We start from the raw sequence: 17,960 nt of genomic DNA on the forward strand, positions 1-17,960 counted from the left end.
GTTTCAAGCAACATGGGATAACAGATTAGTCGGGTCTGCCTGCACATGCCACGAGTGCGGCTGCTCTAGGGATGTGTGTGTGTGACTATCTATGCATGGTTGGTAATGTGTTAAGTTTTGTAACTATGTAATGGGGAATGTGTCGGCCTTTCTTTATTGTGTCTATGACTGTTTGGCGTGTGTGTGTGTCTGGTTTTCTCTGACAGAGATGCCACCTGCTTCTCAACATACTGATTAAAACACTATTAGACCAAAAGGAAAGGATCATTCAAAATCAATCCTAACCTATCATTAATATTTTTTAACCAAGCATGCCAAAGTTGACTGACCTTGAGATTAAACCAAATTAAATGACAATCCCCTCCAAAAGGGCAAAACAGATAAACAAGTAAATTCCCCAAAATATATCGAAAATGATCAAACATCCACAAACATAATCCAAATGTCAATAAATTAGAGTGTACTGTAGCTATCGAAATAACTAGGGCAACAATTTCTCTTTAGGAACTCTCATTAGCAACCCTTAAGATACTCGGCTACAGCCAATTTAGCACGATTAAAATCAGGCACATTCTGTCATTCTGGGAAGGTGTGGTAACAATGGAAGAGGGGTGCGTCTGGGTGCGTGTGTAAAGGCGTGTGTGTGGAGGGGATGGTTGTTTCTATGTGTACTCACCCTCTGGTCGCCTCCCTCCCTGCGAGGATCGTGCTTCTTGGCAAAGTGCCTCAGGTTGTCGTAGTTGTGGAAGTTAAAGAGAGACACCAGGTCCTGAAACGCATAGAATGAGAGAGGGTCATGTTCAGATGGAGGGAGGGAGGGAGGGAGACACAGAGAGAAAAAGACAGACAGAGAGAGCGAGTGAGACAGAGGGTGAAAGAAACAGAAAGAGAGAGCTCGGACTAAAAATCTAAACTCTAGAGTGTATCAGAATAGCGGTAGGGCTGGGATTCGATCCCATGCGGACATGTCCGTACATGTCATGTGCTGAAGGCGGTGACGCTAACCATTGGTCTAGTGGCAATGGCAACGAAATTATTATAATTGAGTTTTTGCAGGTTTAAAGAAACATTGTGATAATAAGAAAATGTATAAAACAATAGCATATTTTAAGTATTATGTTACTAGTCTTTGCTTAGTAGCCAGAGCAATGCTGCCTCACAACTGACCATGTGCTGAAAGTATGGACAACCCAGACATTCTTGTAAAAAAGTGATATTTGCAAATATTTATTTATTTGACAACGGTAATTGTCATAAACGGCAGAACATGCCTTTTTGATACTATATAGAAATCAAAACGTTTGACCTGCATGTGACTCTGAATGAGGATTTGATAAAGTGATGCTCCTTTCCCTGTATCTGTCATTTCCAAGCTGCGCCCATCTCTTCATGAACAATTTGACAACTGATAATATTGTCACTCATCAGACTATTGTCAATTTAATCTTATCTTTAGGCTGACTCTTATTACGTGTGAAATTAGTTTCGGTATAGTTGTTGAGCCGGCTGTGCAGGCTGACTGGCATCGTTTGCTTCCCCTCACTCATCAACTTAGATAGAGTCAAGGACATGTTTTGCATTATTCTAAAGGCCTACTGCAACAGCATGTTTTCATTTCCCTTACAATAAATTTGATTAGCAATAGAGTAATAGTAAATAAAAGAGTAACAGCTTCTTTTTACAAAGTAAAACATGAAAGAGAATGATATCAACCCGCAAGGCGCGCATTCAAATGATTTGGTTTTAACATGAGCCCCAACGCTGATAAATAGGCATAAACTCATCACTGGACTATTGTTTTTCTAAATTAAATCAACCTCTTCTCCCTCCTTGTCATTCAGCTAGGCCTAATTTTGAATTCAATTGTGAAGTAAAGTGCACAATTATTGCCCATTCATCCATTTGTCATTCATTCAGTGAGGAGAGAGAGAGACTCATTAGCGCCTGGCTGAGCAAAGGCTCTAAATCATTTTCTGTTTGTGATTTTTTTTAAATGATCAATGCAAAATACAAACATAAAAAAAAAAAAAATAATAATAATCAGGTAAGGAGCAGGAGGTAGTTTTTTTTTTTTACAAGATCAAAACATCAGTGGCCGTTGGCCTATGGCAGTTCTAGTGTTAAAGAACATTGGCGTTCTTCAACTACATGTTGACAGTGATCCCCGGCATTGTTTTCCAGCCATGCGATCTAATCAATCATCACTTTGTTATTAAGGAGCAGACTAGCGTGGGGCCTCTCTCTACGGCTCAGAGCTGTATCTGTACGTAACCCCACCGCCAATGACTGGGCCTCAATGAGAAAGCACCTACTAGTTCACTATGGGATATCACACGTAAACATACATCTTCATACAGTATGTACCATTCATAAATCTTGTTATGCAACAAGTCATACAGCATACCATTGTGTGAAATGCCATAACCAGCTTAGTTGGGGCAAACAGAAACTAGCATCCATCCAATTTTTTTATACCTGTTTGAGTAGAGTAGACAGTAGAGAGTAGAGTAATACTTTATTGATCCCAACTTGGGAAATAGTTTTATGCGTCTGTGTCTATGTACTCGTCTGCACAATGAGTTTCCTTGCAGGAACAATAAAGTTAGAATTGAATTGTAGCATGAAGAATAGCTTAGGTCCCGAATCAAACTGTATGCATTCACTTCCCCCGTGATGCAGCCAAATAGAGGAGTCAGACAGTGACTTATGAATTAATAATGCATGGCGGGGAAGAGAAAAATGACTAGGGGGGAGAGGAGAGCGATGACAAGAAGCTATTTGGGCCCGGAAATGCACTAAATAAGATGTTTCTGTGAGGCCTTGTCAGATGCTCCAGGAGGACTAGTTGGCTAGGCTAGCTCATTTCTGATGGTAGAAGGATTAATATGCAGTGGCGGCTCAGAGAGCGGGAGAGGAGAAAGGGCGATATATAATAAGATGCAGAAATATGTGTGTGAGGGTGGTAGTAGTAATATCATGTGTGAGGGTGGTAGTAGTAATGTGTGTGTGTGTGTGTGTGTGTGTGGGGGGGCTGAGTATGTCTATTTGGAGGTGTCAATGTGTTTGTCAGTGTGTCCCCGTACCGTGCAGAACTGAATGCCTCTGACACTGTTGCCCAGCTTGTCCAGCGGAGGAGACCAGCACATGATGCCCATGACATTGGGCACCACCAGAAGGATGCCCCCTGCCACGCCCGACTTGGCTGGCAAGCCCACCTAGAGACACAAAGATACAGGGAGAGGTTACCCACAACTCTTGTGGACATCAGGGCCCAAAATGTACAAAGTGCATTATCTAGGATAAGCTCCCCTTATTCATTATGATCTAAGACAAAAGTGATCCAATATTAACAGTCATACTCAGACTCAAGGTGAATACAGGCCCAGAGCATTATACACACTAAGAGTGAGTGACAGACAGACACACAGAGTGAAAGCAATGAAGGAAAGCATAGGACCTACAGCAGGGATCAACTAGAGTCAGCTGCTGGGCCAATCTTTTCTTGAGAGGATGGTCTGGGGAATAATTTGTAGACTGCAAATTGACCACAAGAAGCCCAAACAGATATAATATTTGACTAATACATAACCATTTCAAACCTTGTTTACATTTTTTTACGATCACGTGTCTCCCTATTATGTGTGGGAATAATTGATTGGATAATCGCGCAACATCTGATTGGATAATCCTCCATGGGGGCTATAGGTAGACCATTGACCTGGTTTGTTCTGGCAAGGACAGCGACTGGAGCCCAGTGGAGGGCAATCGGGGACATTGTGGGGCAGACACAGGATGGATGGGACTAAAAGGGTCGTATTGGGCAGGAGGAAAAGGCAGATTTTGTCAGAGAGTGGCAGTATTGGGCAGAATAAGCTGTGCTTTAACTGGACCACAAATGTCAATGTTGTGGCCTGACACTCAAGGTGCATCTCAATAGTGTAAAATGGCTTCCTTTTCTTGTCTCCTCTCTTTCAGGCCAGGCGAAAGCAATTTTTTTTTGTCAGAGCAGATAAAGAACGGGAGACTGTGGAACATTTATATACAGCAGTGTTGTGTTGTGGTGCTATATGAGCTATGGCGGCGAGGGACAGTATACTCACGTGGAAGGCGAACTGGCCAGAGAAGTCGTACATGCCGCAGGAGTGCATGAGGCTCAGCGTGTCACGCACTGCCTCCGGGCTCAGCACGCGCTCGCCCGTGATTGGACAGAAGCCGCCGTTGGCCAGGGTGGCCGCCATGACGCTGGCGCTCTCGCAGGTCACCTCGATGGAGCATAGCTGGAGGGACACAGACAGTTACAACACAAATGTAAGATCAAGCCAAACCGTTATAGTGAAAGAAATACATTAATATAGAACATGCACACAGAATAAATATATATGACAGTCAAACGTGAGTCTAGGGCATTGCGTACTCAATTCTTCTCCTGTCACAATATTGCCCCCACTCTGGATGAAAACGTACTACAGTATAATCAAAATAGAGTGTATGCATAGAGAATGAAAACAATACACTATGATCAAAGTACATGTAAATGCATAGAGTATAATGTACCCAGTACAACTACTCCTCTCTCTTGTCCTTCTATGGTTTTAGGAAAGGCTCCAGGTTATGTGAGTTCTCAGTGGGCCAAGGCAAACATTACCAAAGGACCAGCATGACCGGAGCCTATACGTCAGTGGGCTGCCAGCGTGACACCAGAGAGGAAGGCTGTCAACACCCAAAGGGATGTGACGTCAACACAGCTATCCCATTACACACATGCGTGCGCATGCACACGTTTCCCTTCTCAGCCAGAGAAGCACATGAACAAAGTCAGTCACCAGACCCAGAAAGAGAGAGAGGGATAGAGGGGGATCCAGCCATTACAATAAGCCTGTCCTCCCCATTTCTCCCTCCACTGGCAGTGTGTAGTTGTTGTGGGCCGTCTGTCTGTACGTACCTGGAAGTAGAAATCCAGAATGGACGTCATGTCTGTCCCCTCAGGAAAGCACTGCAGAGAGAGAGAGAGGAGAGGGGGGAATAGAAAATGAGGAATGAACAGACAGATTACATCCATGCAATATATTTTGACATGACTGACGTGCTGTTCTGTATTTCAGCAATCTTAGATTATACATTGGACAGAAACAGAGAGAGAGAGCGAGATGGCTAAAGTTCAGTTACTCCTTAAGGAAAGATAGAGTAGCTCCTAAATCAAAATAAATACAGTTGAAGTCAGAAGTTTACATACACCTTTAGCCAAATACATTTAAAACTCAGTTTTTCACAATTCCTGACATTTAATTCTAGTAAAAATTCCCTGTCTTAGGTCAGAAGGATTGCCACTTTATTTTAAGAATGTGAAATGTCAGAATAATAGTAGAGAGAATGATTTATTTTGGCTTTTATTTATTTCATCACATTCCCAGTGGGTCAGAAGTTTACATACACTCAATTAGTATTTGGTAGCATTGCCTTTACATTGTTTAACTTGGGTCAAACGTGTCGTGTAGCCTTCCACAAGCTTCCCACAATAAGTTGGGTGAATTTTGGCCTTTTCCTCCTGACAGAGCTGGTGTAACTGAGTCAGGTTTGTAGGCCTCCTTGCTCGCACACGCTTTTTCAGTTCTGCCCACAATCCATAGGATTGAAGTCAGGGCTTTGTGATTGCCACTCCCAATTCCTTGACTTTGTTGTCCTTAAGCCATTTTGCCACAATTTTGGAAGTATGCTTGGGGTCATTGTCCATTTGGAAGACCCATTTGCGACCAAGCTTTAACTTCCTGACTGATGTCTTGAGATGTTGTTACAATATATCCACATCATTTTCCTTCCTTGTGATGCCATCTATTTTGTGAAGTGCACCAGTCCCTCCTGCAGCAAAGCACCCCCACAACATGATGCTGCCACCTCCGTGCTTCACGGTTGGGATGGTAATCTTCGGCTTGCTTTATGTTCTTTCAAACATAAAGATGGTCATTATGGCCAAACAGTTCTATTTTTGTTTCATCAGACCAGAGGACATTTTTCCAAAAAGTACGATCTTTGTCCCCATGTGCAGTTGCAAACCGTAGTCTGACTTTTTTATGGCGGTTTTGAAGCAGTGGCTTCTTCCTTGCTGAGCAGCCTTTCAGGTTATGTCGATATAGGACTCGTTTTACTGTGGATATAGATACTTTTGTACCTGTTTCCTCCAGCATCTTCACATGGACCTTTGCTGTTGTTCTGGGATTGATTTGCACTTTTTGCAAAGTACGTTCATCTCTCGGAGACAGAACGCGTCTCCTTCCTGAGCGGTATGACGGCTGCGTGGTCCCATGGTGTTTATACTTGCATACTATTGTTTGTACAGATGAACGTGGTACCTTCAGGCGTTTGGAAATTGCTCCCAAGGACGAACCAGACTTGTGGAGGCCTACAATTTCTTTCTGAGGTCTTGACTGATTTCTTTAGATTTTCCCATGATGTCAAGCAAAGAGGCACTGAGTTGGAAGGTAGGCCTTGAAATACATCCACAGGGACACCTACAATTGACTCAAATTATGTCAATTAGCCTATCAGAAGCTTCTAAAGCCCTGACATCATTTTATGGAATTTTCCAAGCTGTTTAAAGGCACAGTCAATTTAGTGAATGTAAACTTCTAACCCACTGGAATTGTGATACAGTGAATTATAAGTGAAATAATCTGTCTGTAGACAATTGTTGGAAAAACTACTTGTGTCATGCACAAAGTAGATGTCCTAAACGACTTGCCAAAACTATAGTTTGTTAACAAGAAATTTGTGGAGTGGTTGAAAAACGAGTTAATGACTCCAGCCTAAGTGTATGTAAACTTCCGACTTCAACTGTAAATACTTTTCTCCTACTAGCCTGACTTTGCTGCTAGCTAAAATGTACTTTCTATGATTGAGATATGTGGCTTTCCCCCCTCTTAAGATGAATGCACTAACTGTAAGTCGCTCTGGATAAGTGTCTGCTAAATGACTCAAATTTAAACGTAAAGGCAGCTCTCCGACTTAGTGAGTTGCACAATGGGAACAGCAAACAGTGCCAAGTAAGAGAACAGGGAGGATAAGAGGAAGTGTAAAGATGAGAGGGAGAAATAGCATCACGGTTCTGACCTTCTTTTCTTTCAGGTAGTAGCCGATAGCGAAATTCCTGTCTCCTGACTCACGCTCCGACTGGAATCTGGGTAACAAAGAACACAACAAGAGTTAACAGTCTACACCCATGTGAGTTGGTGTGTTTTCTTTCACCACATTCCTTCATTGCATCATAATTAAAAACCCAAATGAGATCATGAGCCTACTGTGATTAACTTCTGTAAACATCCAGACTTTAGACTGCATGCCTTTTCCACATTTTGTTACCTTACAGCCTTATTTTAAAGTGGATTAAATAAATGTTTTTACCCGTCAATCTACACACAATACCCCATAATGACATAGTGAAAACAGGTTAAAAAAAAGAAAGAAATGTATTATAAATTAAAATCAGAAACACCTTATTTACATAAGTATTCAGACCCTTTGCTATGAGACTCAATCTTGTTCAGCTGCATCCTTTTTCCATTGATCATCCTTGAAATGTTTCTACAACTTGATAGGAGTCCACCTGTGGTAAACTCAATTAATTGGACATGATTTGGAAAGGCACACACACCTGTCTATATAAGGTACCACAGTTGACAGTGCACGTCAGAGCAAAAACCAAGCCATAAGGTCGAAGGAATTGTCCGTAGAGCTCTGAGACAGGATTGTGTCGAGGCACAGATCTGGGGAAGGGTACGAGAAATGTTTTGCAGCATTGAAGGTCCCCAAAAACACAGTGGCCTCCATCATTCTTAAATGGAAGAAGTTTGGAACCACCACAACTCTTCCTAGAGCTGGCCGCCCGGCCAAACTGAGCAATCAGCGGAGAAGGGCCTTGGTCAGAGAGGTGACCAAGAACCCAAGGGTCAGTCTGACAGCGCTCCAGAGTTCATCTGTGGAGACGGGAGAACCTTCCAGAAGGACAACCATCTCTGCAGCACTCCACCAATTAGGCCTTTAATGGTAGAGTGGCCAGACGGAAACCACTTCTCAGTAAAAGGTGTGTGACAGGTCGCTTGGAGTTTGCCCAAAGGCACTTAAAGGATTCGCAGGCCATGAGAAACAAGATTCTCTGGTATGACGAAACCAAGATTGACATTTTTGACCTGAATGCAAAGCGTCACGTCTGAAGGAAACCTGGCACCATCTCTACGGTAAAGCATGGTGGTGGCAGCATCATGCTGTGGGAATGTTTTTCAGAGGCAGGGACTGGGAGACTAGTTAGGATTGAGGGATTGAGGGAAAGATGAAAGGAGCAAAGTCCAGAGAGATCCTTGATGAGAACCTGCTCCAGAGTGCTTAGGACCTCATACTGGGGCGAAGGTTCACCTACCAACAGGACAACGACCCTAAGCACATAGCCAACAAAACACAGGAGTGGCTTCGTGACACGTCTCTGAATGCCCTTGAGTGGCCTAGCCAGAGCCCGGACTTGAACACGATCAAACTTCTCTTGAGACCTGAAACTAGCTGTGCAGCGACACTCCCCATCCAACCTGACAGACCTTGAGAGGATCTGTAGAGAAGAATGGGAGAAACTCCCCAAATACAGGTGTGCCAAGCTTGCAGCTTCATACCCAAGAAGACTCAAGGCTGTAATCGCTGCCAAAAGTGCTTCAACAAAGTACTGAGTAAAGGGTCTGAATACTTATGTAAATGTGATATTTCAGTAATACATTTTATTTGTAATAAATGTGCAAACATTTCAAACAATCCGTTTTTGCTTTGTCATTATGGGGTATTGTGTGTAGATTGATGAGGGAAAAAAACGTTTTAATACATTTTAGAATAAGGCTGTAACGTAACAAAATGTGGAAAAAGTCAAGGGGTCTGAATGCACTGTAGGGAATAGGGTGCCACTCTCTACTTACGTGGCGTTGCTGAAGCCTACATACTCATTTCCTGCCATCTTATTCAGGAAGTTCATGACCTGGAAACGAAACAACGAAATCAGCTAAACTTTTTTTCTAACATACATTACCTAAAACAACCACAAAATACCCCATACAACTCCAAACAGCTGCCACAATGCACAAAATGTTGTATTAAACTTGAGTTTACTTACATAGTCAAACTTCTCAGCATTGCTCGCGCCCTGCTGAAAAGTAATAGAAAAGGTATTAAGTCAAGTTTGTTGGACAAAGAGAAAATATTTACGGCAGAATGAAAGTAAATACATAAGCCTTGGCTTAAATAATAACAATACTGTCATACACAAAAACTAATGATCAGTTTGATGCATTATAAATGCAAAGTTAACTGAGCTTCGGTGAAACCTAGACAAACATACACAATTCAACATGGGTGAAGAGAATCTGACGGGTGTTAAATAGTTAAAGAGAGAAGTATAATGAATTTATAGAGTCAATAGACAGTTAATGAGTGGGCTTTGGTTGGAATCAAATTAAAGAAGATCTGTCATAATCACATTTTGTATATAAATGTAACACTAGGGCTGGCACAATTACATATAACCGTGTAACCGACGGTCAGGGTTACCATATAACCAATGGTTATGGATGAAGAATAACCATCATTCCCATTAAAAAAATAGACTATATCAGTTATAGTTATCAGAATATATACATACACATTCTTGAAATATTTTTTGGGGCGCCATTCGTGCGGTTGACTCCGTTTCTGCCATAACATGGACTCTTAACAACATGAAACTTTTTTGCCCCTTGCTGAAGCAAGAAAGGTGTTGTAGCAAACGATGAATAAATGTGCTTGGAACATCTAACCCTGGCAATAGGTCATACTTGCATAACTCTGATGATAGAGATAAATGTGCGCAATTGTTCTGCATGGAATAATCGGAAATGGGTAGTTCTGACAATGCTCTCTAACGGGTGATGATATTGAAACCAAAATAGTTATAACATTTATTTAACAATCCTTTGAAAGTGGCACGTAGCTACCCGTCAATGGTTTTAGCGGAGCCTGCGGTCTCCTTTCACCCTAGCAGCCAAGTTGTACACTCGGCACCATATTGTGATGTTTTATTGATAACCTATTTGCCTGGTAAACTCATGGGTACACTCGTAATAGCTGCCTCGTATTGTGACGCAATAATTTCCATGGTAATGTAGAATGTTCATTGAATTTATGTTAAAGATGCACTATGCAAAAGCCGCTCTGCCATTTCCTGATTGCTAAAATTCTAATAGTTCTCCTAATTTCAGTTTATGTGACAAAACAAGCAAATATAGTGTATAGTAAAAGAGGCAAAAACAAAACTTAAAAACGGGAAGCATAGAAATAACTCACAGTAGCACAGATCTACCACTTCTTTATGAATTTGGTAGGGTCGCCCAAAAGGTTACATATTGCAGCTTTAAATGTGGCTCATGCAATGGATTTTTTGTAATGTCAGTTGAATCAACAAATCACACTTCCTATTTGAACGGTTATTACAGAGACTGCAGTCATTTGGCTGTCCAATTACTTTCATCCAAAATTCCATGTCCGTCACAGCCCTATTTAACACTTATTTTAGTGCCGTGCAGTGTGTGTGTGTGTGTGTGTGTGTGTGTGTGTGTGTGTGTGTGTGTGTGTGTGTGTGTGTGTGTGTATGTGTGTATTATAGGCTAACACGTGTCCTGTGAACAGCTCTGGGGATCAGGAGGGCTTATTAGCATGGAGTGTTGATAGCCTGGGAGACTAAACAGAAGAGCAGGAGGTAGAGAGGGAACAAAGGAAGGCGCAAGGGAGAAAAAAAAAAACGATCTTCCTTGTCACTTGATCTAGTATGCTCTTATTTCTTTACTATTACTGGCTTTGCTAGACATGACCAAAACAAAAAGGCATGCATGTCTATTGTCCTCAGCCTGCTTCATATATTCAGAGAAAAATACTTCACTTCCAGACAGCATTCTAACATATGTATCGGTAAACATAACCAAGTAAAACAAAAAAATTACAGTGGTATGTTGAAAGAGATGCTAAATGGGGCTATCGATGCATCTTTTCTAACCGGGCTTGTTCAATGAGAGGGGATGGTGGGGGAGGGAGAAAAGGAAGAAAAATTACCAACGTCATTTACCAACGACATGGCAGCGGTGGTCATAATATCCCACCGTTCCTAAGTCTGCAAAATATGCAACAACATACACAAAAGAAAGACACAAGAAGCCATCAAAACCATGGTTACATAGTCGGGGTGTGGCCCCGGTGCCGTTGTCATGGACACACAGTGGGGTGTGTAAGCCCAACATATTTCCTGTGAGTGGTGTAATCAGCTCTACACTATGCTATATGATGCACATGCGGGTACATACTGAGAGAGACAGGGCATTGAGAGGGACACAGACATATTTCTCTACTAACTGACACATAGACGACAAGTAAAGAAAAAAACCACTGGATTTTTCGACGTTTCACAGGCAAAATGTATGAACAGAAAGAACCCACCCACATTATATGACCCTGTCAATGAATGGAGGAGATTGCAGCTTGCTCAGGAGTAGCTGTTCTACTCGCAGTGCCTGTGTAATGCTGTGGAAAAACTCACATGAGAATAAAATGGACACCCAAGACAGGGTAACACAACACCTTTCAAATCAACTCCATGCGTGACTTCACCCGATAAAAACATATACCTTTCAGTGTGTGTGTGTGTACAGTATGTGGTGTGTGTGCTCCTGTTTCCATGTAGAGGTATGTGAAGGCGTAGCCTCTCCGTGGGTGTGTGCGCATACTCTGTATACACTTAGCTGCTTGGTAGGCCAACATGCGGGTCTCGATTTCCAGCCGATTCGAGTCCATCAGTCACACACCACGAAGTCTGGTAGGACATACACTAGCACTTGGAAAAGTAATGGACATCTCCATCTGTTTATCATTTGGTGCATAATATTTAAACGAAAGGGGGGTCAGTATAATGGATTAGTTGTTTCACGAAATGGCACCGGAGGCTTGACCAATTGGGCTATTGTGTACATAATGTTTCTGCCACCGTCTCTTATGACTGAAAAGAGCTTCTGGGTATCAAGACAGCAATTACTCTGCTCGTACTGGACGAACATTTTTTCTTTAACGAATCAGACGCAAAGGATTTACTTCAGGCACCCGACAAGGCCCAAATCCCCGTCATTCGCATGAAGAAGAGACGGAGATATCTGGGACGTAGGTCAGGCTGCCTTGTAAGGTTCTGAAGGCGAGTGGGTAATCTGCCTCTACTATCAGTCCTATTAGCCAACGTGCAATCATTGGATAATAAAATGGATGAGCTCCGATCAAGACCATCCTACCAACAGGACATTCACTTTTTAGGGATAGGGGGCAGCATTTTCCCTTTGGATGAATAGCGTGCCCAGAGTGAACTGCCCAGATGCTAATATATGCATATTATTATTACTATTGGATAGAAAACACTCTGAAGTTTCTAAAACGGTTTGAATGATGTCTGTGAGTATAACAGAACTCATATGGCAGGCAAAAACCTGAGAAGAAATCCAAACAGGAAGTGGGAATTCTGAGGCTGGTCGATTTTCAACTCATCGCCGATTGAAATCCCAGTGGGATATGGATCTGTTTGCACTTCCTACGGCTCCCACTAGATGTCAACAGTCTGTAGAACGTTGAATGAAGCTTCTACTGTGATGTTGAGCCGGATGGGAGCTGTTTGAGTCAGTGGTCTGGCAGAGAGCCAGGTCCTGGTCACGCGCATTCCACATGATATCAACTTGCGTTCCATTACTTCTATAGACACAAAGGAATTCTCCGGTTGGAACGTTATTAAATATTTATGATAAAAACATCCTAAAGATTGATTCTATACTTAGTTTGACAAGTTTATTCGACCTGTAATATAACTTTTTGAAGTTTTCGTCCAAAATTCGCCTGGACCTGCACGAGCGTTTGGATATGTGTACTAAACGTGCTAACAAAAGTAGCTACTTGGACATAAATAATGGACATTATCGAACAAAACAACAATTTATTGTGGAACTAGGATTCCTGGGAGTGCATTCTGATGAAGATCATCAAAGGTAAGGGAATATTTATAATGTAATTTCGTATTTCTGTTGACTCCAACATGGCGGAGAAATGTTGTTTCTGTCTGAGCGCCGTCTCAGATTATTGCATGGTTTGCTTTTTCCGTAAAGTTTTTTAAAAATCTGACACAGCGGTTGCATTAAGAACAAGTGTATCTTTAATTCTATGTAAAACATGTATCTTTATCATTTCTGTTATTTGATGTGGTTCTCTGCAATTTCTCCGGATATTTTGGAGGCATTTCTGAACATGGCGCCAATGTAAACTGAGATTTTTGGATATAAATATGCACATTATCGAACAAAACATTGTGTAACATTATGTCCTATGAGTGTCATCTGATGAAGATCATCAAAGGTTAGTGATTAATTTTATCTCTATTTCTGCTTTTTGTGACTCCTATCTTTGGCTGGGAAAATGTCTGTGTGTTTTTTGGACTTGGCGGTGATCTAACATAATCATATGTTGTGTTTTCGCTGTAAATCATTTTTTAAATCGGACACGATGGGTAGATTAACAAGATGTTTATCTTTCATTTGCTGTATTGGACTTGTTAATGTGTGAAAGTTACATATTTCCCAAAAATATTTGTGAATTTCCCACGCTGCCTTTTCAGCGGAATGTTGTTGAGGGGTTCCGCTAGCGGAACGTGTGTCCTAGAAAGGTTAAAAACTGTCATATCTTTTGTTTCACCGAGTCATGGCTGAACGATGACATGGATAACATACAGCTGGCTGGGTATTCGGTGCATCGCCAAGATAGAACAGCTGCCTCCGGTAAGACAAGGGGTGGCTGTCTGTGTCTATTTGTAAATAACAGCTAGAAATCTAATATTAAGGAAGTCTCAAGGTTTTTCTTGCCTGAGGTAGAGTATCTCATGAGAAGCTGTAGACCACACTATTTACCAAGAGAGTTTATCTATATTTGTCACCACAAACCGATGCTGGCACTAAGACCGCACTCAACAAGCTGTATAAGGCCATAAGCAAACAAGAAAATGCTCATCCAGAGGCGGCGCTCCTAATGGCAGGGGACTTTAATGCAGGGAAACTTAAATCTGGTTTACCTATTTTCTACCAGCATGTTACATGTGCAACCAGAGGGGGGAAAAAACACACACAAAAATAACTCTAGACCACCTTTACTCCACACACAGAGACACGTACAAAGCTTTCCCTCGCCCTCCATTTGGCAAATCTGACCATATCTCTATCCTCCTGATTCCGAAAGCAGGAAGTAACAGTGACTCGCTCAATATGGAAGTGGTCAGATGACGCAGATGCTAAGCTACAGGACTGTTTTGCTAGCCCAGACTGAAATATGTTCCCGGGATTCATCCGATGGCATTGAGGAGTACACCACATCAGTCACTGGCTTCATAAATAAGTGCATTGATGACGTCGTCCCCACAGTGGCCGTACATACATACCCCAACCAGAAGCCATGAATTACAGGCAACATTTGCACTGAGGTAAAGGGTAGAGCTGCCGCTTTCAAGGAACGGGACTCTAACCCGGAAGCTTATAAGAAATCCCGCTATGCCCTCCGACGAACCATCAAACAGGCAAAGCATCAATACAGGACTAAGATCGAATCATACTACACCAGCTCCGACGCTCGTCGGATGTGGCAGCGCTTGCAAAATATTACGAACTACAAAAGGGAAGCACAGCTGCGAGCTTCCCAGTGACACAAGCGTACCAGACGAGCTAAATGACTTTGAAGCTCGCTTCGAGGCAAGCAACACTGAAGCATGCATGAGAGCATCAGCTGTTCCGGACGACTGTGTGATCACGCTCTCAGCAGCCAATGTAAATAAGACCTTTAAAAACAGGTCATCATTCACAAGGCCGCAGGGCCAGACGGATTACCAGGACGTGTACTCCAAGCATGCGCTGACAAGTGTCATCACTGACATTTTCAACCTGTCACTGACTGAGTCTTTAATACCAACATGTTGTTTCAAGCAGTCCACCACAGTCCCTGTGCCCAAGAATGCTAAGGTAATCTGCCTAAATGACTACCAACCCGTAGCACTCACGTGTGTAGCCATGAAGTGCTTTGAAAGGCTGGTCATGGCTCACATCAACACCATTATCCCAGAAACCCTAGACCACCTCCAATTTGCATACCGCCCCAACAGATCCACAGATGATGCAATCTCTATTGCACTCCACACTGCCCTTTCCCACATGGACAAAAGGAACACCTACGTGAGAATGGTATTCATTAACTACACCTCAGCGTTCAACACCATAGTGCCCTCAAAGCTCATCACTAAGCTAAGGACCATGGGACTAAACACCTCCCTCTGCAACTGGATCCTGGACTTCCTGACGGGCCACCCCCAGGTGGTAGGGGTAACACATCCGCCACGTTGATCCAAAACACGGGGGCCCCTCAGGGGTGCGTGCTCAGTCCCCTCCTGTATTCCCTGTTCACTCATGACTGCAAGGCCAAGCACAACTCCAACACCATCATTAAGTTTGCAGATGACAACAGTGGTAGGCCTGATCACCGACAACAATGAGACAGCCTATAGGGAGGAGGTCAGAGACCTGACAGTGTGGTGCCAGGATAACAACCTCTCGCTCAACATGATCAAGACAAAGGAGCTGATTGTGGACTATTGTAAAAGGAGGACCGACCACGCCCCCCATTCTCATCGACGGGGCTGTGATGGAGCAGGTTGAGAGCTTCAAGTTCCTTGGTGTCCACATCACCAGCAAGCGATCATGGTCCAAACACACCAAGACAGTCGTGAAGAGGGCACGACAACGCCTATTCCCACTCAGGAGACTGAAAAGATTTGCCATGGGTCCTCAGATCCTCAAAAAGTTATACAGCTGCACCATCGAGAGCATAGTGACTGGTTGCATCACCGCCTGGTACGGCAACTGCTCAGCCTCCGACTGCAAGGCACTACAGAGGGTAGTGCGTACGGCCCAGTACATCACTGGGGCCAAGCTTCCTGCCATCCGGGGCCTCTATACCAGGCGGTGTCAGAGGAAGGCCCTAAAAATTGCCAAAGACTCAAGCCACCCTAGTCATAGACTGTTCTCTCTGCTACCGCACAGCAAACGACACCGGAGTGCCAAGTCTAGGTCCAAAAGGCTTCTTAACAGCTTCTACTCCCAAGCAATAAGACTCATGAACAGCTAATCAAATGGCTACCCGGACTCTTTCTGACAGTGAGTGGCGGGTCAACAACACGCCTGTTCCCAGATCTGTTTGTTCTTTCTTGCCAACTCCTATAGTCAATGTCACGCCAATGACCATAGGAGATGGGGAGAGCACACAAACAGATCAGACCAAACATACGTGTCCTATAGTCCCAGAAAAAGTAGCCTAGTCCTCAGAGGAGCACCTAGAACAAAGGTCAATTCCACAACAAAACAAGCCTCAAATGAATGTTCAACGAGTCTCAACAAGCAACGAGAACAGACAATCACTTCTGTGATGTTTGTTTACTCTGTTCCTATTGGTCCATCCTCTCCAAAGAGCAGACAGATGGGGTGACACCCTCCTGTCCTCAGGAGCCGAGAGACGACAACAGTGAGAAGATGAGAGAGACAGTTTATTAGGTCTAGACAGGTGTGGAGAGGCACAGAAGCCTGGGGTTAAGCTAATGACTACACTCCTAGGAAAAAAAGGGTTACAAAAGAGTTCTTCGGCTGTCCCCATAGGAGAACCCTATATTTTGTGTTTCATGTAGAACCCTCTGTGGAAAGGGTTTTACATGGAACCCAAAAGGACTCTACCTAGAACCAAAAAGGGTTATCCTATGGGGACAGCTGAAGTATCATTTAAGGTTCCTAGTATCTTTTTTGTAATAGTGTAGCAAACCTCTTAGAGGGACACCAAAAGCTAGCACTAGCTTCTCCGATTGATCAGCTCAGGATCAATGCCTGTTTAAAGAGGAAAGATTGGTTCACTCTCTTTTCATCATGGAAACAAACAAGTAGATGGAATAAGCTTAGCGGCTTTTGAAATATATTTGACAAGTCATGCTTATTCAGTGGAATTAAATTAGTGCGTGAGTAAATTTGTTATGCATCTTATTTATCACACGCGCATATCATCCAGATGCAGCGCCTTTGAGTGAAAAATCTGTCAGACAGCACGATAGTTGCTGCTCTAGGTCCTCAAACAGCTCTTTCCTTGCTGCTGGATTGAAAGGTGCTTTTATAAACCCAATCATTGCATAACTTTAGAGTTGACTATTATTAGTCAAGGCAATCACCTTTAGACTATTATTATTTCTCAACTAGTAATTGAAGCACGCTTCTTATTCGCCTGTGCATAGGTAACAGAAGGCAGGTTTCATTCACGCGTCACACGACTTTGCAATGAGCTGGAGGTAGTATGCATTTTGCAAACATGTACTTAATTGTTTGAAACCTGAACGTTTTACTACATATTATGAATCCGACCATATCCGTGGCATTTGGAAGTCTCCCATATGCCATTGAAAGCAGTAGCCTATTTCTCTCATGTTCTATTGGTTTTCAAATCAACTTTATTTCACTGTCCAGTAGCCAAAGGCACAATCCTAGTCAAATTAGCAACCCATGCTAGTCTTTGCATCTTTAGATCTCCCCTCTTTCACAATTTCTAATGGATATTTTAATCTCTGTGGTTTCCCACTGATTGCATTATGGAATGAACATCCGCGCCTAGCCTACTGCCTTGTCTGCATTGCTGCACTTATAATGTGAAGATATAATAGTTTATCAACATTTTAAGCTAAATGTTCTGATCTGTTGTATCAGCCTCATTGCTTTTTAACGTTGTTTTATGTAGCCTACTGCTTGTATTACTTTGGAATCTATAGTCCCACAACTGTCCCAGAGTCTGTTTGGAATAGGCTATTTCTTTCTCGCCAA

General features: G+C 42.8%; 1 protein-coding gene across 7 annotated transcripts in view; it reads right to left on the minus strand.

The window, feature by feature from the left end:
- The window catches only part of LOC139546975 (glutaminase kidney isoform, mitochondrial-like), a 60,361-nt gene that overhangs the window by 11,652 nt on the left and 30,749 nt on the right, over nucleotides 1–17,960 (minus strand). For 5 of the 7 annotated variants that reach the window (XM_071355974.1, XM_071355976.1, XM_071355979.1 and 2 more), the window contains exons 8-14: nucleotides 9,140–9,172; nucleotides 8,946–9,004; nucleotides 7,105–7,171; nucleotides 4,943–4,993; nucleotides 4,101–4,277; nucleotides 3,084–3,215; nucleotides 677–769 (exon numbers count right to left, since the gene is read on the minus strand). In XM_071355974.1, the coding sequence (XP_071212075.1) occupies nucleotides 677–769; nucleotides 3,084–3,215; nucleotides 4,101–4,277; nucleotides 4,943–4,993; nucleotides 7,105–7,171; nucleotides 8,946–9,004; nucleotides 9,140–9,172 (612 nt within the window). The remainder of the gene's footprint in view (nucleotides 1–676; nucleotides 770–3,083; nucleotides 3,216–4,100; nucleotides 4,278–4,942; nucleotides 4,994–7,104; nucleotides 7,172–8,945; nucleotides 9,005–9,139; nucleotides 9,173–17,960) is intronic. The other 2 variants (XM_071355975.1, XM_071355977.1) reach the window with 1 other exon arrangement.

The sequence above is a fragment of the Salvelinus alpinus genome, chromosome 20, assembly GCF_045679555.1.
Source record: "Salvelinus alpinus chromosome 20, SLU_Salpinus.1, whole genome shotgun sequence".
NCBI lineage: Eukaryota > Metazoa > Chordata > Actinopteri > Salmoniformes > Salmonidae > Salvelinus > Salvelinus alpinus.